A 26,247-nucleotide genomic window follows, 5' to 3' on the forward strand; every position below is an offset into this window, starting at 1 on the left:
CAATATAAAACACGATTTTGGGGGTTTAACAAAAAAAAACAAAACAGGGTGTTAGACTGAACAGAAATGGTTCGGAATCAGGTTTTGTATCACAACTTTTCATTCCATCCCTTTTCACTTCCTGTCAATCCAAGTAAACAAACTATTTATTTTATAACAGTGGCCCTAAACCATTAACATGTGCTGTTGTGAATTGCATAAAGCTTTCAAAAATGTAGGAAATAATCACAAACAATTATTATCTATAAACAATTATTATCTTCTGAGAACTTTGAATTATGTTCTCCATAAATTTAGTTGTCTAATGAAATATGATAGTTGCAGCTCAATTCTCTCCTTCACTGTTTCATCGAATCTTACTTCAAAACTGGAGTCTGATAAATCTCTTTCAAAGTATGCATGTTTGAGTACATACATACTTTCAAAATTTAAAACAATTTTCTATAACTTACTCATTGTTTATCATAAAGAAATGTGGCTACATAATTACAACATCTATTATCATGAGGTCACTAGGAGGTTTCTTTTTTGATCAGGGATCTGTCATTTTTTTTACAAGTCAACGGGTTAAATTTCTGTTCTGGCCTCAAACTTTTTCATACTAAAAGTTAATTAACTTTAGTGTTAATCACCTTTGAGTGTACCCAATTTAGTATTCCTTCTTAGTTGTGTTTCTGTTGTTATTTCCCTTTGATAGTAATGTATGATACATTTAGAAAAGAAACAGAAACAAAGAGATTTATCAGACTTCATCTCCGTTTCAAAAAGATTCCTGCATAAAGGGCAATTATATTTGTTCAATAAAGAGATGAGGAGGATATAAGAATAATTTATATTGGACTTTTGAAAGGCGTCAGACAATCGTGCAAATGTTTGCCATGACTTGGCAGTAAAACTTCAAGTCCCATTTGGACAGAGGGTGTGAGCAAAGAAATTTTGCTGTCTCCATATAAATGGCAGCCAGGTACGACTGACCATTTCTAGTGCTGGCGACAGCGAGTCTACAGCGGCAACCATGAGGTGGAGATCTGTGTTGTGGCGTTTCCTCGCTTTATCTGTCTTCACTTTCTCTGAGGTCCAAACCACACTGGGTAAGATTCCAACTTTACACACAAAGGAATGATTTTCTTCACGGTGAAGAAAATCACAGTGAAGATTGTCATGGATGTCTTATTGATTTCTTTGTCTCTACTTTCAACTGAGTGTAGAATTTCAAGATGTAACTAGAAATCCTCTTTTAGTTTACAACCATGTCAGCAGCATCTGCAGCACATGGGGCAGAGCTCACTTCAAGACCTTCGATGGGGATGTGTACCAGTTTCCCGGCATGTGTGAATACAACCTGATGTCCGACTGTCACGACTCCTATCAGCTCTTCTCAGTGCACATAAAGAGAGCAGAAAAGGACGGAAACCCGACCATCAGCTACTTGTCAGTCACCGTCAATGAACTTTTGTTTCACATCAGCAAGAGCTGGGTCACTGTCAACTATGAGAAGTGAGTAAAATGAAGAGCTAGAGCTAAGAAAAGCACAGATATGTTAGCCTCACAGTAAAAAACAACAACAAATGTCTACTAAATGTTTTTCTTTTACCAGAGTCCCTCTGCCTTACTACAAGGGAGGGGTGCAAGTGGAAAATAATGCTGCTTACATCAAGTTTCAGAGCAAAGTCGGGTTCACTGTCATGTGGAACGGAGAAGATGCTGTGATGGTAAAAACCAACCTTTCAAACAAATGAACTTGGTCTTTTATGATTTACAATAATTACTACTTTCTAATGTCTCTTTTGAAAGGCAACTTATTAATTAGGCTAGGTCATTATGAACATTTTACATTCTATTGGTCATTTTTTAGCACATTTGATGATCTATTGTATTGTCTTTGCAATGGTATTTCTGGTGTAAAGATTTGATTTAGGACTCTTTCTTGTACATGTTTTAGGTGGAAATTGACACTGACTTTGCAAACCGAACTTGTGGACTTTGTGGAGACTTCAATGGTGTCCCAGTATACAATGAGTTCATTAATTATGGTATGTATGGGGTAATTTAGTCTGAGTTGATTCTTTTAGGTTCTGTGATATGACATTTTGATCTGATCTGATCTGATCTGATCGCTCACAGGCCGTAAAATCAGCCCCATTGAGTTTGGCAACAAACACAAAGCCCACCACCCAAATGATGACTGCGAGGACCCTTATGAGGAGGAAGGTGGACTGCTGGAGGCTGAGACTGTCTCAGATTCCTGCAAGGAATATGTGAGTTTACTATTCAGTTAATATATGCATCTTTACAACATTTTAATAAGTACCCACAACCTAACTTCATTCCTGTTTTTCTGTTTTTTTCTCTACAGCTCACTTTCTGTGAAAACATGTTTTTGTCAGAGTCCTGGAGCTCATGCACTAAACTGATTAACCATGAAGTTTACATCCAGGCCTGTGTAAAGGACATGTGTGGCTGCAATAACAATACCAATGACTTCTGTGTCTGCAGCACGCTGTCTGAGTTTTCTCGACAGTGTTCCCATGCAGGAGGACAGCCTCCCAACTGGAGGACAGCTCAGTTCTGTGGTAAGAGTTTTATTCTTTCTGTAGCTTTTGGATATGATGTGGCAAGATTCTGTTAACTGGAATTATCAGAGTAAGAAATAAACGTGAAATTTCAGTTAAAAACTTTGTGAAACAAAAAACATGTTTTCTGCAAAATGTCTTATAAATATGTCATATAAGTTCACTTTTTCCGTAAAAACAGATAAATTAAAACCCTTCTTCGCCTGTCTTAATTCTCACATCTCGTTGTCACAGCCAAAGAATGCCCTTACAACATGGTCTATGAAGAAAGCGGCTCCCCTTGCATGGATACTTGCACACATCAGGACACAAGTTCACTCTGTGAGGACCACAAAATGGACGGATGCTTCTGTCCTTCTGGTTAGTTCATATAACATTTTAGATTAAATGATCCCTCTGGATTTTTTAAATAAAATTCCACTGAAATAAAATAAAAAAATTGCCTTTCCTCAGGAACGGTGTTTGATGATATTTCTGAGAGAGGCTGTATTCCTCAGTCTGAATGTCAGTGCAAGCGTGACAAAATCTACAACCCTGGAGACGTTTACCGAATAGATCAAGAGGAATGGTATGTCAAGATGCTTAGTCATGTATACAGATTGTGTAAAATAAAGTCTTTTATGTTAACTATAAATATATATCTTATTTCAGCACATGCTTTGAGGGAATGTGGGATTGCATCACCCTTGAAACACCGGCTACATGTGCAGTTGAACAAGGTTCATATTTCACTACTTTTGATGGGAAAACTTACACTTTCCATGGGGATTGTTACTACACTCTGGCAAAGGTGGAAAGCAAGGTAAATGAGCAATTTAATAACATGCTTAGTGCAGTAAGATGAGACTTTTCTTGTCTTTTTTTTTTTTAATTAATTGTGACTTCAATGTACATTTTAGGACGGAGTGAGCCCAAACTTTACCCTCCTGGCCCAGCTGGTGCCTTGTGCTTACCAACAGTTTGACACATGCCTGAAGTCCCTTAAAATCCTGCTAAACAATGACAAAAATAACGTGAGTAAAATAACATAACCATTTAATAAGATTAAACTGTGAAAACTTATCTGACTCGTTTTTGTTTCCTCAGGTGCTATCATTCACCTCTGATGGTGGAGTTCAGCAGAACATGCAGACTGTCACTCTGCCGTACCAATCAGGTAGGGCAGACGATCAAAAAGTCTGAATTAAACAGTATTCTTCCAGGTTCCATTTAAATTTAAGTCTGATCTTATATTAATCTGTTTATTTTAGGAGACATCAGCATTTTCCACGCCTCATCCTTTCACATCTTGATGCAGACCAGATTCGGGTTGCAGATTCAGATCCAGCATGTCCCTCTCATGCAAGTCTACATCAGCCTGGAGAAAAGCTACACATCAAAGACACGTGGTGAGTTTTGCATTTGTCTCAACAACAAACGTTTGTGTGCTGATTGTTAAGCATCGTCTGCACCTTCCATCACTAGTCAGTGTCTAAAATAACAGCTTGGAGCCGACTACAAAAAGATCACAACTGTGCATTTATTAAACAGAAATTAGAGTCAAATAGAAGACACTGATATTTTTGATTGTGTCAACATTATCCCCCCCCCAAGAAACACTAAAATATACTCTATTCATTTTTATGGACCAACATCTTTTCTTCAGTTTTCAAAATGTTAAAATAAGTGATGTCTTCAGGTTTATGTGGGAACTTCAACATGATCTTGAGTGATGAAATGAAGACTCCTCAGGGGATTGTGGAGGGAACTGCAGCAACCTTCAGTAACTCTTGGAAGGCTAACCTCATGTGCTCAGACATTGAGGAAAGACTTGATGATCCATGTTCCCTCAGTTTGGAAAACGGTAACTAACAATTGTGGAATTTTTTTATTCTTTTGAAAGATATGGTCTGCTCTTAGTTGCTAAGTCTTATGTTTTAAATAATGTAGAGATTCAAATTAAAGCTACTGCTCCCTCCCCCCTCTTCCCTTTAGAGATGTATGCCAAACACTGGTGCGCCTTACTTGTGAGTCCAGACAGTGCTTTTGCCCAGTGCCGATCGGTGGTGGATCCCGAGATGTTTCACAAGGTATGAAAAAAAGTATTGTCACAATTCTACCACATTCAGCAGCTGCTCTTGATCTTCTGCAACTCAACAACAAGCTGGGATAGCTCTAATGCCAAAGTAAACATTAAAACTGCTATTTCTTTTAACAAATAAAGGTTTTTTTTTCATGTCTACCTGTGTTTTAAGGATGATCTGTACATTATAGAACTATCCAGTTAGATTTGACATGCCTGAGAATTTTATATTTTGATCAAAAGATAATCAAACACAGTCCTGATTCCTCACTAAAAGTAAGGTAACAGTTCACTGAAGTGCTCTATCAGAAGGAGCATATAGTGACTTCATCCCGCCATGGTGTACACTCATATTTTCCTAAGGCACTTACCCTGTTTTAATTTTTGATCGACAATGCAAATGATTAATTTGACATGCAAATAACTGATAGAAAACTTGCTTGAGGTGCCCCAAAGGCTGTGCAACCCTGGGCGAAGAGTCACACTGCTCATTTTCAGTAATCACCACTGGTTATATTTGGCGGAACGATCATTTTTGAGTGTTTTCTGTGTCCTGCAGCGATGCATCTACTCCACCTGTAGCTGCGAGAAGAGCGAGGCGTGTTTGTGTGCCGTCTTCTCTTCTTATGCTCGAGCTTGTGCAGAAAAGGGAGTTTTCCTGACAAACTGGAGAGATAATGTGTGTGGTAAGAATACCATTTTTTAAGTTGTGAATAATTATTTAAAGTATTATTGCCCTCATTTGTGAGACATGAAACTTCTAAGCAATCGTCTTCTTGAAATCCACAAAACAGATACAGAGACAAAGAGCTGCCCGGCATCTCAGACCTTCTCTTACACACATCAGAGATGCCAGCTGACATGCAGGTCTTTGAGCTCGGAGCAGCAGAGCTGCACCTCGGACTTCTTGCCTGTGGACGGCTGCTCCTGTGCTGAGGGTCTCTACTTGGATGAAAACGGCCTTTGTGTTCCAGTGGAAAAATGTTCCTGCTTCTATAACGGCAATTACATTAAGCCAGGGACATCCATCAACATCAGAGATGAGCACTGGTGATTAAATGAAAACTAAATGTGTGGTATCTGTCAGTTTTTATCATAATATCCTGCATGCACCTTACAGGATTTTTAATGTCTTCTTCTAGTGTGTGCAATAATGGAGTACTTCATTGTCATTCTTGGAGAAGCCGCATGTCATGTTAGTTTGTTTCTACTCTTCTCTCCCTTTTATAGCTCCCTTATTCGGTTGATTGACTATAAAGTAAAAATGATTCTTTTTTTTGTTATAGTGTGTCCTTATCCAAAAGTCTACTTCAACTGTTCCTCTGCAACCGCGGGAGACCTTGGGCTACAGTGTGCTAAAACTTGTTCGAATCTGGAAAGTGATGAATGTGTGAGTAGATGTTATTAAAGCCACTGAGCCTCAGTGAGTTTGTGCAATAATTGTTTCTGTGATATTTGTGGATTGTCTATTTGGATTGTAGTGTTTTTATAGTATGAAAACAAATTTAACAAAAAATGGCAAATGCTTTTTGTTTCAAATTCTTACAATCTTTCTCCCCTCCCAGCTTTTTACAGAGTGTGAGTCTGGCTGTCGGTGTCCGGACGGCCTCCTCGAAGACGGCAAAGGGGACTGTGTGAAAGTAACTGACTGTCCATGCAAGCACAACGGACGTATTTTTGCTCCCGGAGCAGTGATCCCTGACCTGTGCAATACCTGGTAAGCCCATATTTGAAATACAATTATAATTTGTATAATGCATACCTTGTTTCAATGTCAAGTTGTTACAATGTTACTTTGCAGTTTATTTAAAAACTATTCAACAATTTATCAATTTCTTTGAAATCTAGCGATTGTAAAGGTGGAAAATGGCATTGCACTGACAAAAAATGCCCAGCATCTTGTATTATTTATGGAAGTGGGCACTACAACACATTTGATCAAAGGACATATGGATTTCAGGGTGAATGTGGTTACGTCGCTGTCAAGGTAAATGAAATTCAAGACTGTTGGAGATTATTACTCACACACACACTGAATGCTTAATGAAAATTTTTCTTTTTAAGAATAAATGTGGCAACAAAACAGCTGAGAACAACTTTGGAGTTATTACAGAAAATGTTCCCTGTGGCTCTTCGGGAACCACCTGCTCCAAAATTGTCAGAATTCAACTAGGGGTAAGTCCAGACAAAATATTTCTGATCCTAAAGTAGTTGAATATTACATTTCAGAGTTATTTGCAAGAAAGAGGTAATGTTATGTTAACAATAGCTACTGAAACAGAAATCTCTTTTGTGTTCTAGCGAACAGAAATCAAACTAATAAAGGGTAAATATATCGAGGAAGATCTGGGACATGGCAACCTGATTCAGTACAGAATAAGGAGGGTCGGCTTGTACCTGGTGGTAGAATCAAAAATTGGTGTGGCGTTGATATGGGATCGAAAAACAGCTGTTCGCATCCTTCTGGAGCCCCAGCACGCCGTGAGTAACAGTCAATGTTTATTAAGAATGACAGGAATCTTTTACAGATGGATATCAAATTTTCTTTAAAAATGTATTTTGTGACTAATTAGTTGCCTGGTGTGACTGTTTGCACAGGGTTCAGTGTGTGGCTTGTGTGGAAATTTTGATGGCAACGGACTGAACGACTTCACCACCCAGGGTCAGCTGGTGGTGAGCAACCCTCTAGAGTTTGCAAACAGCTGGAAAGTTCAGAGCACTTGCCCAGATAAGGAAGAGATTGTGGATTCTTGTGCAGCTGCACCCATGAGACATCAATGGTCAAAAATGATGTGCAGCATCATAACAGGGAATACATTCAAAGACTGCCACCATAAGGTCTGAATAACTTAGTTCTGTTTTTTGCAATAAAATAGTAAACATATTCCATTTTCTTATATTGGTTTGTTTTATTTTGCAAACAAACAGGTTGATCCCCACACCTTTTATGACAACTGTGTGAAAGACTCGTGCGCCTGCGACACTGGAGGAGATTGTGAGTGTTTCTGCTCAGCTGTCGCAGCCTACGCTCAGGCTTGCACAGAGGCTGGAGTTTGTGTTGCATGGAGAACCCCAGACATCTGCCGTGAGTAAACTATAACACTCTTTGATTAAAATGATGCTTCTGCCTTTGAGGCACCATGTTCATCTCTGCAGAGACTTTGTAGAAGTGGCTTTCAAATTGCTTGTCATCACCATAAAAAAAGCATTCCTTTCTTGGCTACTCACTTTTGAAGTGCTAGCATCTTGGGTTCTTAACCTTATTTTTTGAAAATGTAATAATTTCAGCATTATTAGTGTCCTTAGGCTCTTACTCAAAACTTTATCTCTAAAGAGTATATCTATCACAAGACTTTGTTGAATTTTGAAGGAGTTCTTGAATTTTAACGAATGACTGTTATACTCAGGTGTAATGTAAATTATGTTCCCTTACAAAGTGGACTAAAAAGTGGAAATTTGGAGTTTTGTTCAAAACATTTAGATTTATTTTAACAAGAATATTGCATTTGAATCATGCCAAAAGCACAATGATGACTATAAAAAGAGTTACATTTTCTTCACAAATGTTAATGAAATATGAATTGGTTTGTAAGTATGTATTTGAGGCCGTATCTGCGATTTGAACCTAAGTCGATGAAAGAAAACTGGCACACCTAATTCTTGTTTTGTACACACATTAAGTTGTTTTTTGTGCACACAAGAAAGTGAACAAGCTCTAAAACATGTTTTTAATCAAGTATGTGTTTGTAAAATAAAGAAAGCCGGCTGTTGTGTATTAACCCTCCAACAGCCCTAAGAGGGGTCAGGTGGATCCTGCGTGAGATTTTTACCCTATGTGTCGTCCCATCAGGGTCACACTATGCCTTTCTTCTCCATTGTCCAACTGTGATACTTGCCTCACTCCTCCTGAGTGACAAGCTATGACTGTGGGAAAGTTGAATCGAAAATCATAATTGAATAATTGGTATAGGTCCGAAGTTGACATCTCGGTACTAGGTTCTATTGCTTCTGCTTCACATGCTGGATGATTAATCTCAGTCTCTCAGGAATATTAAATCAACACTTAACACCTGACTAAAACATGATAATTCCACCAGACAATATGGAAAACAAAAATTCAAGTTTCTATAAAAAGTTGTAAACACTTTTCTTAAAATATTTCAGTTCAAAATTGGTTTAATTAAAAATCTTATTCAAATCAGTCATGATCAAATATTCTTCAATGATTTGTGAATTTTATCTTACACAATAAAATTATGTCTTTATCTAGGTAATTTTAAGAAATGTATCCCATGGTGTGTAACATTTCTGAATGTTACTGACATCTGCTATGCTTTCATTTTTAGCTGTTTTTTGCGATTACTATAACAGCCCAGATGAGTGTACATGGCACTACAGTCCTTGCCACACACCTTGTTACAAGAGCTGTTTGAACCCACAAGGGATTTGTAACAACCCGATACCTAATCTGGAGGGTAAGAATGCCATTCATGATCAAATTTTTATTTTAGCATTGTATCTATGTAGTGTACAACATATTTGATGTGCTTTTTACAGGTTGTTATCCAGTATGCCCAGAAGATAAGCCAATTTTTGATGAGAAGAATCTGACCTGTGTGGAAGAATGTGCATATTGCTTGTACAATGGGACAATATATGAAGATCATGATGTGATATACAATGTCACTGACAAGATGGGAATGTGCTACTACGCAATCTGCATTAATACAACTGTGATACGCATAAGTGAACCCTGTGCAACAAGCCCACCATCAATTTCCACAACTGAACCTCCAACTCCAGAGCCAACTACAACAACTACAACTACACCTCCCACTACAACTCCAGAGACAACTACAACCAAAACAACTGCACCTACCCCTAACCCTCCGACAACTACAAGGACTCCTACAACCACAACTACACCTCTCACTCCAACTCCAGAGCCAACTACAACCACAACAACAACTGTATCTCCCACTACAACAACTCCACAGTCAACTACAACCAAAACAACTACACCTCCGACAACTACAAAGCCTCCTACAACCACAACTACACCTACACCTACCACTCCAACTCCAGAGCCAACTACAACAACTACAACTACACCTCCCACTACAACTCCAGAGACAACTACAACCATAACAACTACACCTACCTCTCACACTCCATCAACTACAAAGTCTCCTACAACCACAACTACACCTACACCTACCACTCCAACTCCAGAGCCAACTACAACAACTACAACTACACCTCCCACTACAACTCCAGAGACAACTACAACCAAAACAACTGCACCTACCCCTAACCCTCCGACAACTACAAGGACTCCTACAACCACAACTACACCTCTCACTCCAACTCCAGAGCCAACTACAACCACAACAACAACTGTATCTCCCACTACAACAACTCCACAGTCAACTACAACCAAAACAACTACACCTACACCTCCGACAACTACAAAGCCTCCTACAACCACACCTACACCTACACTTACCACTCCAACTCCAGAGCCAACTACAACAACTACAACTACACCTCCCACTACAACTCCAGAGACAACTACAACCAAAACAACTACACCTACCCCTCCGACAACTACAAAGCCTCCTACAACTACACCTACACCTACCACTCCAACTCAAGAACCAACTACAACCACAACAACTACAATTATACCTACCTCTACAACAACTACAGAGCCAACTACAACTACATCTCCCACTACAACTCCAGAGTCAACTACAACCAAAACAACTACACCTACACCTCCAACAACTACAAAGCCTCCTACAACCACAACTACACCTCCCACTCCAACTCAAGAGCCAACTACAACCACAACAACTACACCTATACCTCCCACTCCAACTCAAGAGCCAACTACAACCACAACAACTACAATTATTCCTCCCACTACAACAACTCCAGAGTCAACTACAACTACACCTCCCACTCCAACTCAAGAGCCAACTACAACCACAACAACCACACCTACACCTCCCACTCCAACTCAAGAGCTAACTACAACCACAACTACAATTATACCACCCTCTACAACAACTCCAGAGCCAACTACAACTACACCTCCCACTCCAACTCCACAGTCAACTACAACCAAAACAACTACACCTACCCCACCGACAACTACAAAGCCTCCAACAACCACATCTACACCTACACCTCCCACTCCAACTCCAGAGACAACTGCAACAACTACAACTACACCTCCCACTCCAACTCCAGAGTCAACTACAACCAAAACGACTACACCTACCCCTCCAACAACTACAAATCCTCCTACAACCACAACTACACTTCCCACTCCAACTCAAGAGCCAAGTACAACCACAACAACTACACCTACACCTCCCACTACAACTCCAGAGACAACTACAACAACTACAACTACACCTCCCACTACAACTCCAGAGACAACTACAACCAAAACAACTACGCCAACCCCTCCGACAACTACAAAACCTCCTACAACAACAACTACACCCACACCTCCCACTCCAACTCCAGAGACAACTACAACAACTACAACTACAACTCCCACTACAACTCCAGAGCCAACTACAACTACACCTCCCACTACAACAACTCCACAGTCAACTACAACCAAAACAACTACACCTACACCTCCGACAACTACAAAGCCACCTACAACCACAACTACACCGACACCTACCACTCCAACTCCAGAGCCAACTACAACAACTACAACTACACCTCCCACAACAACTCCAGAGACAACTACAACCATAACAACTACACCTACCTCTCACACTCCATCAACTACCAAGTCTCCTACAACCACAACTACAACTCCCCCTACAACAACTCCATGCATTCCAACTTGTGAGTGGTCTGACTGGTATAATGTGCATAATCCAATCACAGACAAAAATGACTGGGAAACCTACGAAAACATCACAAACAGTGGTAAAATTATATGTGAAAAACCAAAGGAAATTGATTGTAGGTCAGCAGTTATACCAGACATGGACTTTGAGGAGTATTTAACTGAAACTGGGCAGGTTGTAAGCTGTGATATAGACTATGGCTTAATCTGTAAAAAAGAAGACCAGCCAATGCGCCCAGGAAAATGCTTTGATTACAAATTCAGATTATGCTGCGAAGTATGTGAAATAAAAACAACAACACTCACAACAACACCTACACCTCCCACTCCAACTCAAGAGCCAACTACAACCACAACTACAATTATACCTCCCTCTACAACAACTCCAGAGCCAACTACAACGACACCTCCCACTACGACAACTCCACAGTCAACTACAACCAAAACAACTACACCTACACCTCCGACAACTACAAAGCCTCCTACAACCACAACTACACCTCCCACTCCAACTCAAGAGCCAACTACAACCACAACAACTACAATTATACCTCCCTCTACAACAACTCCAGAGCCAACTACAGCTACACCTCCTACTACAACAACTCCACAGTCAACTACAACCAAAACAACTACACCTACACCTCCGACAACTACAATGCCTCCTACTCCAACTCCAGAGCCAACTACAACAACTACAACTACACCTCCCTCTACAACAACTCCAGAGCCAACTACAACTACACCTCCCACTACGACAACTCCACAGTCAACTACAACCAAAACAACTACACCTACCCCACCGACAACTACAAAGCCTCCTACAACCACATCTACACCTACACCTCCCACTCCAACTCCAGAGACAACTACAACTACAACTACACCTCCCACTCCAACTCCAGAGTCAACTACAACCAAAACAACTACACCTACCCCACCAACAACTACAAAGCCTCCTACGACCACAACTACACCTCCCACTCCAACTCCAGAGAATACTAAAACAACTACAACTACACCTCCCACTCCAACCCAAGAGCCAACTACAAGCACAACTACAATTATACCACCCTCTACAACAACTCCAGAACCAACTACAACTACACCTCCCACTACGACAACTCCACAGTCAACTACAACCAAAACAACTACACCTACCTCTCCGACAACTACAATGCCTCCTACAACTACAACTACACCTACACCTCCCACTCCAACTCAAGAGACAACTACAACTACAACTACACCTCCCACTACAACTCCAGAGTCACCTACAACCAAAACAACTACACCTACCCCACCGACAACTACAAAGCCTCCTACAACTACAAATACACCTACACCTCCCACTCCAACTCAAGAGCCAACTACAACCACAACAACCACACCTACACCTCCCACTCCAACTCAAGAGCCAACTACAACCACAACTACAATTATACCACCCTCTACAACTCCAGAGCCAACTACAACTACACCTCCCACTACGACAACTCCACAGTCAACTACAACCAAAACAACTACACCTACCCCTCCGACAACTACAAAGCCTCCTACAACTACACCTACACCTACCACTCCAACTCAAGAACCAACTACAACCACAACAACTACAATTATACCTACCTCTACAACAACTACAGAGCCAACTACAACTACATCTCCCACTACAACTCCAGAGTCAACTACAACCAAAACAACTACACCTACACCTCCAACAACTACAAAGCCTCCTACAACCACAACTACACCTCCCACTCCAACTCAAGAGCCAACTACAACCACAACAACTACACCTATACCTCCCACTCCAACTCAAGAGCCAACTACAACCACAACAACTACAATTATTCCTCCCACTACAACAACTCCAGAGTCAACTACAACTACACCTCCCACTCCAACTCAAGAGCCAACTACAACCACAACAACCACACCTACACCTCCCACTCCAACTCAAGAGCTAACTACAACCACAACTACAATTATACCACCCTCTACAACAACTCCAGAGCCAACTACAACTACACCTCCCACTCCAACTCCACAGTCAACTACAACCAAAACAACTACACCTACCCCACCGACAACTACAAAGCCTCCAACAACCACATCTACACCTACACCTCCCACTCCAACTCCAGAGACAACTGCAACAACTACAACTACACCTCCCACTCCAACTCCAGAGTCAACTACAACCAAAACGACTACACCTACCCCTCCAACAACTACAAATCCTCCTACAACCACAACTACACTTCCCACTCCAACTCAAGAGCCAAGTACAACCACAACAACTACACCTACACCTCCCACTACAACTCCAGAGACAACTACAACAACTACAACTACACCTCCCACTACAACTCCAGAGACAACTACAACCAAAACAACTACGCCAACCCCTCCGACAACTACAAAACCTCCTACAACAACAACTACACCCACACCTCCCACTCCAACTCCAGAGACAACTACAACAACTACAACTACAACTCCCACTACAACTCCAGAGCCAACTACAACTACACCTCCCACTACAACAACTCCACAGTCAACTACAACCAAAACAACTACACCTACACCTCCGACAACTACAAAGCCACCTACAACCACAACTACACCGACACCTACCACTCCAACTCCAGAGCCAACTACAACAACTACAACTACACCTCCCACAACAACTCCAGAGACAACTACAACCATAACAACTACACCTACCTCTCACACTCCATCAACTACCAAGTCTCCTACAACCACAACTACAACTCCCCCTACAACAACTCCATGCATTCCAACTTGTGAGTGGTCTGACTGGTATAATGTGCATAATCCAATCACAGACAAAAATGACTGGGAAACCTACGAAAACATCACAAACAGTGGTAAAATTATATGTGAAAAACCAAAGGAAATTGATTGTAGGTCAGCAGTTATACCAGACATGGACTTTGAGGAGTATTTAACTGAAACTGGGCAGGTTGTAAGCTGTGATATAGACTATGGCTTAATCTGTAAAAAAGAAGACCAGCCAATGCGCCCAGGAAAATGCTTTGATTACAAATTCAGATTATGCTGCGAAGTATGTGAAATAAAAACAACAACACTCACAACAACACCTACACCTCCCACTCCAACTCAAGAGCCAACTACAACCACAACTACAATTATACCTCCCTCTACAACAACTCCAGAGCCAACTACAACGACACCTCCCACTACGACAACTCCACAGTCAACTACAACCAAAACAACTACACCTACACCTCCGACAACTACAAAGCCTCCTACAACCACAACTACACCTCCCACTCCAACTCAAGAGCCAACTACAACCACAACAACTACAATTATACCTCCCTCTACAACAACTCCAGAGCCAACTACAGCTACACCTCCTACTACAACAACTCCACAGTCAACTACAACCAAAACAACTACACCTACACCTCCGACAACTACAATGCCTCCTACTCCAACTCCAGAGCCAACTACAACAACTACAACTACACCTCCCTCTACAACAACTCCAGAGCCAACTACAACTACACCTCCCACTACGACAACTCCACAGTCAACTACAACCAAAACAACTACACCTACCCCACCGACAACTACAAAGCCTCCTACAACCACATCTACACCTACACCTCCCACTCCAACTCCAGAGACAACTACAACTACAACTACACCTCCCACTCCAACTCCAGAGTCAACTACAACCAAAACAACTACACCTACCCCACCAACAACTACAAAGCCTCCTACGACCACAACTACACCTCCCACTCCAACTCCAGAGAATACTAAAACAACTACAACTACACCTCCCACTCCAACCCAAGAGCCAACTACAAGCACAACTACAATTATACCACCCTCTACAACAACTCCAGAACCAACTACAACTACACCTCCCACTACGACAACTCCACAGTCAACTACAACCAAAACAACTACACCTACCTCTCCGACAACTACAATGCCTCCTACAACTACAACTACACCTACACCTCCCACTCCAACTCAAGAGACAACTACAACTACAACTACACCTCCCACTACAACTCCAGAGTCACCTACAACCAAAACAACTACACCTACCCCACCGACAACTACAAAGCCTCCTACAACTACAAATACACCTACACCTCCCACTCCAACTCAAGAGCCAACTACAACCACAACAACCACACCTACACCTCCCACTCCAACTCAAGAGCCAACTACAACCACAACTACAATTATACCACCCTCTACAACTCCAGAGCCAACTACAACTACACCTCCCACTACGACAACTCCACAGTCAACTACAACCAAAACAACTACACCTACTTCTCCGACAACTACAAAGCCTCCTACAACTACAAATACACCTACACCTCCCACTCCAACTCAAGAGCCAACTACAACCACAACAACCAGACCTACACCTCCCACTCCAACTCAAGAGTCAACAACCAAAACGACTACACCTACACCTCCGACAACTACAAAGCCTCCTACAACAACAACTACACCTCCCACTCCAACTCAAGAGCCAACTACAACAACTACAACTACACCTCCCACTCCAACTCCAGAGTCACCTACAACCAAAACAACTACACCTACCCCACCGACAACTACAAACCCTCCTACAACTACAAATACACCTACACCTGCCACTCCAACTCAAGAGCCAACTACAACCACAACAACCACACCTACACCTCCCACTCCAACTCAAGAGCCAACTACAACCACAACTACAATTATACCACCCTCTACAACTCCAGAGCCAACTACAACTACACCTCCCACTACGACAACTAAACAGTCAACTACAACCAAAACAACTACACCTACTTCTCCGACAACTACAAAGCCTCCTACAACTACAACTACACCTACACCTTCAACTCAAGAGCCAACTACAACCACAACAACTACACCTACACCTCCCACTCCAACTCAAGAGTCAACAACCAAAACGACTACACCTACCCCTCCAACAACTACAAAGCCTCCTACAACCACAACTACACCTCCCACTCCAACTCAAGAGCCAACAACAACCACAACAACTACACCTCCCACTCCAACTCCAGAGTCACCTACAACCAAAACAACTACACCTACACCACCGACAACTACAAAGCCTCCTACAACTACAAATACACCTCCCACTCCAACTCAAGAGCCAACTACAACCACAACAACCACACCTACACCTCCCACTCCAACTCAAGAGTCAACAACCAAAACAACTACACCTACACCTCCGACAACTACAAAGCCTCCTCCAACAACAACTACACCTCCCACTCCAACTCAAGAGCCAACTACAACAACTACAACTACACCTCCCACTCCAACTCCAGAGTCACCTACAACCAAAACAACTACACCTACCCCACCGACAACTACAAAGCCTCCTACAACTACAAATACACCTACACCTCCCACTCCAACTCAAGAGCCAACTACAACCACAACTACAATTATACCACCCTCTACAACAACTCCAGAGCCAACTACAACTACACCTCCCACTACGACAACTCCACAGTCAACTACAACCAAAACAACTACACCTACCTCTCCGACAACTACAAAGCCTCCTACAACTACAACTACACCTCCAACTCAAGAGCCAACTACAACCACAAGAACTACACCTACACCTCCCACTCCAACTCAAGAGTCTACAACCAAAACGACTACACCTACACCTCCGACAACTACAAAGCCTCCTACAACAACTACACCTCCCACTCCAACTCAAGAGCCAACTACAACAACTACAACTACACCTCCCACTCCAACTCCAGAGTCACCTACAACCAAAACAACTACACCTACCCCACCGACAACTACAAAGCCTCCTACAACTACAAATACACCTACACCTCCCACTCCAACTCAAGAGCCAACTACAACCACAACTACAATTATACCACCCTCTACAACAACTCCAGAGCCAACTACAACTACACCTCCCACTACGACAACTCCACAGTCAACTACAACCAAAACAACTACACCTACCTCTCCGACAACTACAAAGCCTCCTACAACTACACCTACACCTCCAACTCAAGAGCCAACTACAACCACAACAACTACACCTACACCTCCCACTCCAACTCAAGAGTCAACAACCAAAACGACTACACCTACACCTCCGACAACTACAAAGCCTCCTACAACAACTACACCTCCCACTCCAACTCAAGAGCCAACTACAACCACAACAACCACACCTACACCTCCCACTCCAACTCAAGAGTCAACAACCAAAACAACGACACCTACACCTCCGACAACTACAAAACCTCCTACAACAACAACTACACCTCCCACTCCAACTCAAGAGCCAACTACAACAACTACAACTACACCTCCCACTCCAACTCCAGAGTCACCTACAACCAAAACAACTACACCTACCCCACCGACAACTACAAAGCCTCCTACAACTACAAATACACCTACACCTCCCACTCCAACTCAAGAGCCAACTACAACCACAACTACAATTATACCACCCTCTACAACAACTCCAGAGCCAACTACAACTACACCTCCCACTACGACAACTCCACAGTCAACTACAACCAAAACAACTACACCTACCTCTCCGACAACTACAAAGCCTCCTACAACTACACCTACACCTCCAACTCAAGAGCCAACTACAACCACAACAACTACACCTACACCTCCCACTCCAACTCAAGAGTCAGCAACCAAAACGACTACACCTACACCTCCGACAACTACAAAGCCTCCTACAACAACTACACCTCCCACTCCAACTCAAGAGCCAACTACAACCACAACAACCACACCTACACCTCCCACTCCAACTCAAGAGTCAACAACCAAAACAACGACACCTACACCTCCGACAACTACAAAACCTCCTACAACAACAACTACACCTCCCACTCCAACTCAAGAGCCAACTACAACAACTACAACTACACCTCCCACTCCAACTCCAGAGTCACCTACAACCAAAACAACTACACCTACCCCACCAACAACTACAAAGCCTCCTACAACTACAAATACACCTACACCTCCCACTCCAACTCAAGAGCCAACTACAACCACAACTACAATTATACCACCCTCTACAACAACTCCAGAGCCAACTACAACTACACCTCCCACTACGACAACTCCACAGTCAACTACAACCAAAACAACTACACCTACCTCTCCGACAACTACAAAGCCTCCTACAACTACACCTACACCTCCAACTCAAGAGCCAACTACAACCACAACAACCACACCTACACCTCCCACTCCAACTCAAGAGTCAACAACCAAAACGACTACACCTACACCTCCGACAACTACAAAGCCTCCTACAACAACTACACCTCCCACTCCAACTCAAGAGCCAACTACAACCACAACAACCACACCTACACCTCCCACTCCATCTCAAGAGTCAACAACCAAAACAACTACACCTACACCTCCGACAACTACAAAACCTCCTACAACAACAACTACACCTCCCACTCCAACTCAAGAGCCAACTACAACAACTACAACTACACCTCCCACTCCAACTCCAGAGTCACCTACAACCAAAACAACTACACCTACCCCACCGACAACTACAAAGCCTCCTACAACTACAAATACACTTACACCTCCCACTCCAACTCAAGAGCCAACTACAACCACAACTACAATTATACCACCCTCTACAACAACTCCAGAGCCAACTACAACTACACCTCCCACTACGACAACTCCACAGTCAACTACAACCAAAACAACTACACCTACCTCTCCGACAACTACAAAGCCTCCTACAACTACACCTACACCTCCAACTCCAACTCAAGAGTCAACAACCAAAACGACTACACCTACACCTCCGACAACTACAAAGCCTCCAACAACAACTACACCTCCCACTCCAACTCAAGAGCCAACTACAACAACTACAACTACACCTCCCACTCCAACTCCAGAGTCACCTACAACCAAAACAACTACACCTACCCCACCGACAACTACAAAGCCTCCTACAACTACAAATACACCTACACCTCCCACTCCAACTCAAGAGCCAACTACAACCACAACTACAATTATACCACCCTCCACAACAACTCCAGAGCCAACTACAACTCCCACTACGACAACTCCACAGTCAACTACAACCAAAACAACTACACCTACCTCTCCGACAACTACAAAGCCTCCTACAACAACTACACCTCCCACTCCAACTCAAGAGCCAACTACAACCACAACAACCACACCTACACCTCCCTCTCCATCTCAAGAGTCAACAACCAAAACAACTACACCTACACCTCCGACAACTACAAAACCTCCTACAACAACTACACCTCCCACTCCAACTCAAGAGCCAACTACAACAACTACAACTACACCTCCCACTCCAACTCCAGAGTCACCTACAACCAAAACAACTACACCTACCCCACCGACAACTACAAAGCCTCCTACAACTACAAATACACTTACACCTCCCACTCCAACTCAAGAGCCAACTACAACCACAACTACAATTATACCACCCTCTACAACAACTCCAGAGCCAACTACAACTACACCTCCCACTACGACAACTCCACAGTCAACTACAACCAAAACAACTACACCTACCTCTCCGACAACTACAAAGCCTCCTACAACTACAACTACACCTACACCTCCAACTCAAGAGCCAACTACAACCACAACAATTACACCTACACCTCCCACTCCAACTCAAGAGTCAACAACCACAACAACTACACCTACACCTCCCACTCCAACTCAAGAGTCAACAACCAAAACGACTACACCTACACCTCCGACAACTACAAAGCCTCCTACAACAACAACTACACCTCCCACTCCAACTCAAGAGCCAACTACAACAACTACAACTACACCTCCCACTCCAACTCCAGAGTCACCTACAACCAAAACAACTACACCTACCCCACCGACAACTACAAAGCCTCCTACAACTACAAATACACCTACACCTCCCACTCCAACTCAAGAGCCAACTACAACCACAACAACCACACCTACACCTCCCACTCCAACTCAAGAGCCAACTACAACTACAACAACTACAACTATACCTCCATCTGCAACCACTCCAGAGCCAACTACAACTACACCTCCCACTACGACAACTCCACAGTCAACTACAACCACACCTTCCCCTACAACAACTCCAGAGCCAACTACAACCACACCAGTTACTCCAACACCTCCCCTTACAGCCAAAACAACCCTACTGTCACCCACTACTTCAGAATCATTTGTTACTGGCCCGCCATTGTCAACGACAACCCAAGGTTCATTTACAGCTACAGAACAGGTTCTGAATACAACCCAAACATCTGAATCAACACCATCAACACAAACTTCATCAAGTTCCACGACAAAGTGCTTCTGTGTTTTTAATGGCACAGTTTATCAGCCAGGTAATGAGTAATTTTAGCTTTTTCATCTGTTTATTCTTTATGTTATAACCCTAACTGTCTTTTTTAACCACTGTTTCAGGGGATGTAATATTTTCAATGTACCCCATTGGATCAGGCATTTGCCTCACAATGACTTGTTCTGATGTTTGTGAAATTCATAACAGCACTGAAATGTGTGTGATTACCTCAACAACTCCGTCTCCCAAACCCAACATTCCTACGTGTCCTGAATGGGATGCTGTTGTAAGACATTTTACATCTAATTCATGTTCAAATTAATGTTTGATTTCATGAAGCATATTTTTAGTCCAGCTATTTGCACTGACCTTTTTATATTTGTTTTTCTGAATACCCAAATATGTGTACCTAGTTGTTTCTAACACTTATTTTTGTTTACAGCAAAATGAGACCTTCTACTTGTGCGACTGCACTATGGCCAGATGCATTGAGAACAACACAATTGAAATAGTTCCATATGAGTGTCCACCCCTCCAGAACATAACCTGTGCCAATGGAAAGAAACCAGTTCTTGTGTATGATGAGTACCACTGCTGCCAACAATATGTTTGTGACTGTAAGTTATTCTGTGTGCACAGATGGATTTAAGTTTCTCTTTTAATCTAATATATTCAAATTCATTGTAATAAAAACCACTACAGAGATTGTTCCTGCCCAGAGCCTTCACCATCTACAATAACTCTTTAATTAAATGAGTTACAAAAACGTTTAAGTTCCCTTTGGGGTCAGTGAAGTGTTTTGGAATTTGATGTTGTATGTATGTCATACTTTTGCTTTCTAGGTGAATGCGAAGGCTGGGGAGATCCTCATTACATCACATTTGATGGGTTATACTACAGTTATCAAGGAAATTGTACTTATATTTTGATGGAGGAGATCACAGAAAAACATCATTTGAAGATCTATATTGACAATGTATTCTGTGATCCCACTGAAGACGTTTCTTGTCCAAGATCAATAACCATAGCATATGGATTTCAAGTTGTCACACTCATCAATCATAACCTTATCGGAGCTCCACAATTAGAGGTAACACTTGTAGAAGACAACACTCAGTTGTCTTCAACTAGCTTGACATGATATCTTTGACAAGTGTCAACAGAATAATGCCAATGTATAATTTTTGACTGAATACAACATAGTTTTTTTTTTTTTGTCTTTTCTTATTGTATACTTTCAGGTATTAAAAAGTGGTCAAAAATTGAAACTACCCTATGCACAGCAAGGTATTAAGATTATAAGTTCTGGCATTAACCTGATTTATGAGATCCCTCTCCTAAATGTGGTTGTTACATTTGGGATGACTGGCTTTAGTGTCAACCTTCCATATCAATACTTTGGGGGCAACACACAGGGTCATTGTGGTAAGAAATCTTTCTCAAATCTCTACTTTGGTCAGTCTTTAGGTTTGACATAAACTGTAACTGTTTAACATCTTTGTTAGGGACATGCAACAACAATCAGGCCGATGACTGCAGATTGCCGACAGGCGAACTGGTGCAAAATTGTGGAGTGATGGCAGACTATTGGCCAGCAAATGACATTTATCAACCTAACTGCCCAACACCACCTGCAGTACCCACTCAGGTTCCTGAACCACCGCTAGAACCAACTCCATGCAAGCCAGACTCCATTTGTGATCTGCTGAAGAGCAGGTAGGCATGCCATGACGTATTGACTATTTCATACCCCTCCAGGAGATGATTTTTTAAATAAGACTAAAATGACTAAATTTTGCTTTTATTTTTATTTTTCAGTGTCTTTGCAGAATGTCATCCATTGGTTTCCCCAGACAATTTCTACAGAGGTTGTGTTTTTGATAGTTGCCATGTTTCAAATCCTGCAGTGGAGTGCACAAGTTTGCAAACTTATGCTGCTGCCTGTGCTCAGGCTGGAATTTGCATCCACTGGAGAAACCACACTAAAATATGTGGTAAGTCAGGCTTCATCATATTATTTCTACTGAGAATGCAGATTGAATTGGGAGAGTGTTTTTATGTTTGCATTATGCAGCACTCAACGAACAGGACAACAAAACATATTGTACACTGTTACCATTTTTTTAAAGTTTGGGGGTTGTTTTGTTTCCAACAGCTAGTGACTGTCCATCAGACAAAGTTTATAAACCTTGTGGCCCTGCAGAACAGCCCACTTGTGAAGACAGGTATATTGTCACATAGATTTACATTTGCATTGATTGTGATGTTTGCATGTTTCCAAACACTTCCTAATAGCAAAGGGTAGAATTAAAGTTTGTTTAGCCAGTAAAATAGTAAAATAATATTCTTATCTGAACCTTGCAATTTCCTTTTGCAGTGCCGATGAACCAACAGTAACGTTTGTTACTGAGGGCTGCTTCTGTCCTGATGGAATGAAACTCTTCAACAAAGAGTCAGGAATATGTGTTGAAAAGTGTGGTAAGTAGTAGTTATCTCCCAGATTTCTGCAACTGAATTGAATTTGCTCAGTCAGTCAAACACAAATAAATACTGGATTGCTCTGTATTTGTCAACAGGATGTCTCGATCCTGAAGGCATTCCTCGAGAGGTCAGAGAAAATGACTACTTATGCTTACTGTCTGTAAAATCTTAAACGCTACTGCCTCCTTACCAAGCAATCTTGGTTTACTCTTTCAGTTTAATGAGCAGTTTGAGTACAAATGCCAGGACTGCATTTGTGACGAGCCCACCAAAACTGTGATTTGCAAACCAAAGACTTGCCCAGCACCACCCACTGCTAACTGCACTGATCCAGGGTTTGTTGTTGTGAACCAAACCAATCCTGCGGATCCCTGTTGCTATGCCTACATTTGTCGTAAGACGCCTATCGTCAATCCACATTTTTGATTAATTTACTGAACTATTACTTATCACAGAATGCTGTACTTTGTTTTTTTTATCGTTCATAGAATGCAACGTCAACAAATGCCCAGTAAGCAGCATGAACTGTCCAGTTGGATACAAACCAGTCATCAGTGTTCCAGAGGGAAAATGCTGTCCACAACATACATGTGGTGAGTTCAGTTTGAACTTTCACTCAATCAAAGCATTAAAAAAGACAACAAATAGACTACAACAATTTGGGACTAAATTAAACAAAACAAACAGATTCACATCAAATATGGAAAATGTGGAATTTAAGAAAACATAGGTGGGCTATGGATCTGTACAGCTGTCAAGATTTAACATCTTATTGTGATATAAATGAGGAAACAGGGAGTTCAGGTATTATGCCGGTTGACTGTTTGAAGGGTACGATAGAGGAGGTTCAGTTGGAGGAATGGTCCACATTTCTAAAAAAAAGTAATCCACAGAAATAAATTTTTTTCCCTGTGGATTCAATTTGTTTTTATTTCTGTTGCAAAATAAAGTTAAACTATGTTGCGTAATGTTGACATTTGATATCATGAATGACATTAAAATTCTTAAGAAAAAATAGAAATTGTACAAAGAAAAGTTGCAAAACGTTTTGTTAAAGTAATATTGAGAACAAGTCAGAAATATTTTAAAACTAAATTGAAAAGCTGAAACTACTGCAGCATTAGGATTTTTGAGTGCTGAGTGTTGACTAAAAGAGTGTGCATCCACACTAATATGCTGAAAGAGATATAATTTATTTCTTAATAAATTCCCACTCTTAGAGTATGAAGTTACTTGCTTATTTACACAAGGACTGATTATTGCAGGTCGGCCCTACAACTGTCACCAGAATTGGTTTACTTTAATAGTTACACTTTAATCTTGACATATCAACTTTATTCTCATAATTTCAACTTCTCATAATATAACTTTATTTTTGCCTATCTCTTTTTAGAGCCTAAGCGAGTTTGTGTCCACAAGGATGTTGAATACCAGGTAAATAAGAAACAGACCCGTCATCTAAATGTCTCATGTAATTCAGCTTTAATAAATTCTCTGATGTGTTAAACCACAATCATTTTCTCGGTCAGCCTGGTTCCTCAGTTCCTGCGAATGCATGCCAGGACTGTACCTGCAGCAATGAGGTCGATCCAAAATCCGGTCTGTTTAAAATAGTGTGTGTGTTTCAACCTTGTAAAGAGACCTGTGAGCCGGTAAGAAAAAAATCAAATAAAATAATTCAGTCTGTGCAAAGCAATGTGTTTACTTCAAGGCTGAGTTTAACTTTCCCTCTGGTTTTAGGGATATGAATATGTGGAAACTAATGATTATGATTGCTGTGGAAAGTGTGTACAGAAACAATGTGTCCTGAATTTAAATGGTACCAAGCATCTCTTGAATGTGAGTTGGATCATCACTTTTGGTTCTTTATTAGCACAAAGCAGCACGTTGTTTTAACGTCTGTGTCTGCTGATCTGCAGGAAGGGCAAACCTGGTCACCGCCTGAAAACATGTGTGAGCACTACACCTGTATGAGGAGTGGGGACACACTGACAGCCCTAAGCTCACACATCATTTGCCCGGTTTTCCAACAGAGTAACTGCCAGCCTGTACGTATTATTACCAACTCTAAAATCTGGAATAAGCGTTTTCACAGCATGTAGAAGCTGAAGTGTTTGTTAATGTACATCTTCCTCCTCAGGACACAATTCAAACAGCTGCAAATGGCTGCTGTAAAATTTGTGAGTATGACATTTTAATTTCAATTGTATAAACACCACAAAATTAAAACCAACTAAGCAGGAGTCTTTTGTGTTTTTTTTAAAAAAAGGTGTGGAGATAGACAAAGCCTGCAAACTGGTGAGCATGACAACTCATGTTTCGCACCATGGCTGTCGGTCTACAGAACCGGTGGAAATGCCGTACTGTGAAGGGTCTTGCAACACATTCACTAAGTAAGAATGATACAGATTTATTGCTTTTGTTTGCTTAAACAATGTAGAAAGCAGACATAGAGCCTGATTTCTTATTGTCTCCTTTCAGGTACTCTGAAGCGGCAGCTGCTATGGAACATTCTTGCTCCTGCTGTAAGGAAATGCGCTCCAGCAATCGCACCGTTGATTTGCTGTGCTTGAATGGAGACAAGGTCAAACACACCTACTTGTATGTGGAGGAGTGCGGCTGCGGCCAGACCGAGTGCACCACAGCTGCAGGGCTGTCTGCTCGCAGAAAACGAAGATCCACCCTGCTGTGACACAGTCGTCTTTCATAACCTGCTGAATGTTAGAAGTGTTTTGTCTTGTACCACTCTAGCAATATTAGAAAGTAATTTACCACTGAAGTGGAATATTTATCAACTAATCAAATAAAAGTATGCAACTCA

At 41.7% G+C, this 26,247-nt stretch overlaps 2 protein-coding genes across 2 annotated transcripts; both read left to right on the forward strand.

Moving 5' to 3' along the window:
* The first annotated feature begins 987 nt into the window (after positions 1 to 987).
* Positions 988 to 26,247, forward strand: muc2.1 (mucin 2.1). Its single transcript, XM_088006230.1, has 46 exons — positions 988 to 1,091; positions 1,242 to 1,497; positions 1,598 to 1,712; positions 1,943 to 2,033; positions 2,125 to 2,258; positions 2,357 to 2,573; positions 2,808 to 2,933; positions 3,027 to 3,141; positions 3,225 to 3,375; positions 3,473 to 3,586; positions 3,660 to 3,729; positions 3,824 to 3,961; positions 4,252 to 4,416; positions 4,548 to 4,642; positions 5,195 to 5,321; positions 5,430 to 5,685; positions 5,778 to 5,830; positions 5,922 to 6,025; positions 6,201 to 6,352; positions 6,484 to 6,622; positions 6,700 to 6,810; positions 6,937 to 7,116; positions 7,234 to 7,473; positions 7,564 to 7,720; positions 8,982 to 9,110; positions 9,193 to 9,478; positions 10,964 to 11,424; positions 20,950 to 20,988; positions 21,068 to 21,231; positions 21,388 to 21,562; positions 21,788 to 22,035; positions 22,187 to 22,370; positions 22,451 to 22,661; positions 22,764 to 22,939; positions 23,101 to 23,170; positions 23,323 to 23,423; positions 23,522 to 23,553; positions 23,643 to 23,820; positions 23,915 to 24,019; positions 24,820 to 24,860; positions 24,956 to 25,078; positions 25,167 to 25,265; positions 25,346 to 25,474; positions 25,567 to 25,606; positions 25,696 to 25,819; positions 25,908 to 26,247. Exons 1-46 carry the CDS (start codon positions 1,016 to 1,018, stop codon positions 26,116 to 26,118), a joined length of 6,708 nt encoding a protein of 2,235 aa, XP_087862356.1. The 5' UTR covers positions 988 to 1,015; the 3' UTR covers positions 26,119 to 26,247.
* On the forward strand, positions 18,752 to 20,908 carry LOC148158647 (uncharacterized; the record flags this gene model as incomplete). Its single annotated transcript, XM_088006695.1, has 3 exons — positions 18,752 to 19,687; positions 19,776 to 19,825; positions 20,662 to 20,908. Coding segments are annotated over 3 exons (1,233 nt in total), but the record flags the coding sequence as incomplete, so codon positions are not given.

The sequence above is a fragment of the Poecilia mexicana genome, unplaced genomic scaffold (assembly GCF_051168715.1).
Source record: "Poecilia mexicana isolate PSO_F unplaced genomic scaffold, ASM5116871v1 scaffold_6, whole genome shotgun sequence".
Lineage (NCBI taxonomy): Eukaryota > Metazoa > Chordata > Actinopteri > Cyprinodontiformes > Poeciliidae > Poecilia > Poecilia mexicana.

Bases quoted from the DNA above. Each gene is read 5' to 3' on its own strand.
- muc2.1 (XM_088006230.1), top strand. From the start codon at position 1,016: ATGAGGTGGAGATCTGTGTTGTGGCGTTTCCTCGCTTTATCTGTCTTC. The intron at 21,232-21,387 runs GTAAGACATTTT...TTTTGTTTACAG, and splicing joins GTCCTGAATGGGATGCTGTT to CAAAATGAGACCTTCTACTT. The intron at 25,079-25,166 runs GTAAGAAAAAAA...CTCTGGTTTTAG, and splicing joins GTAAAGAGACCTGTGAGCCG to GGATATGAATATGTGGAAAC.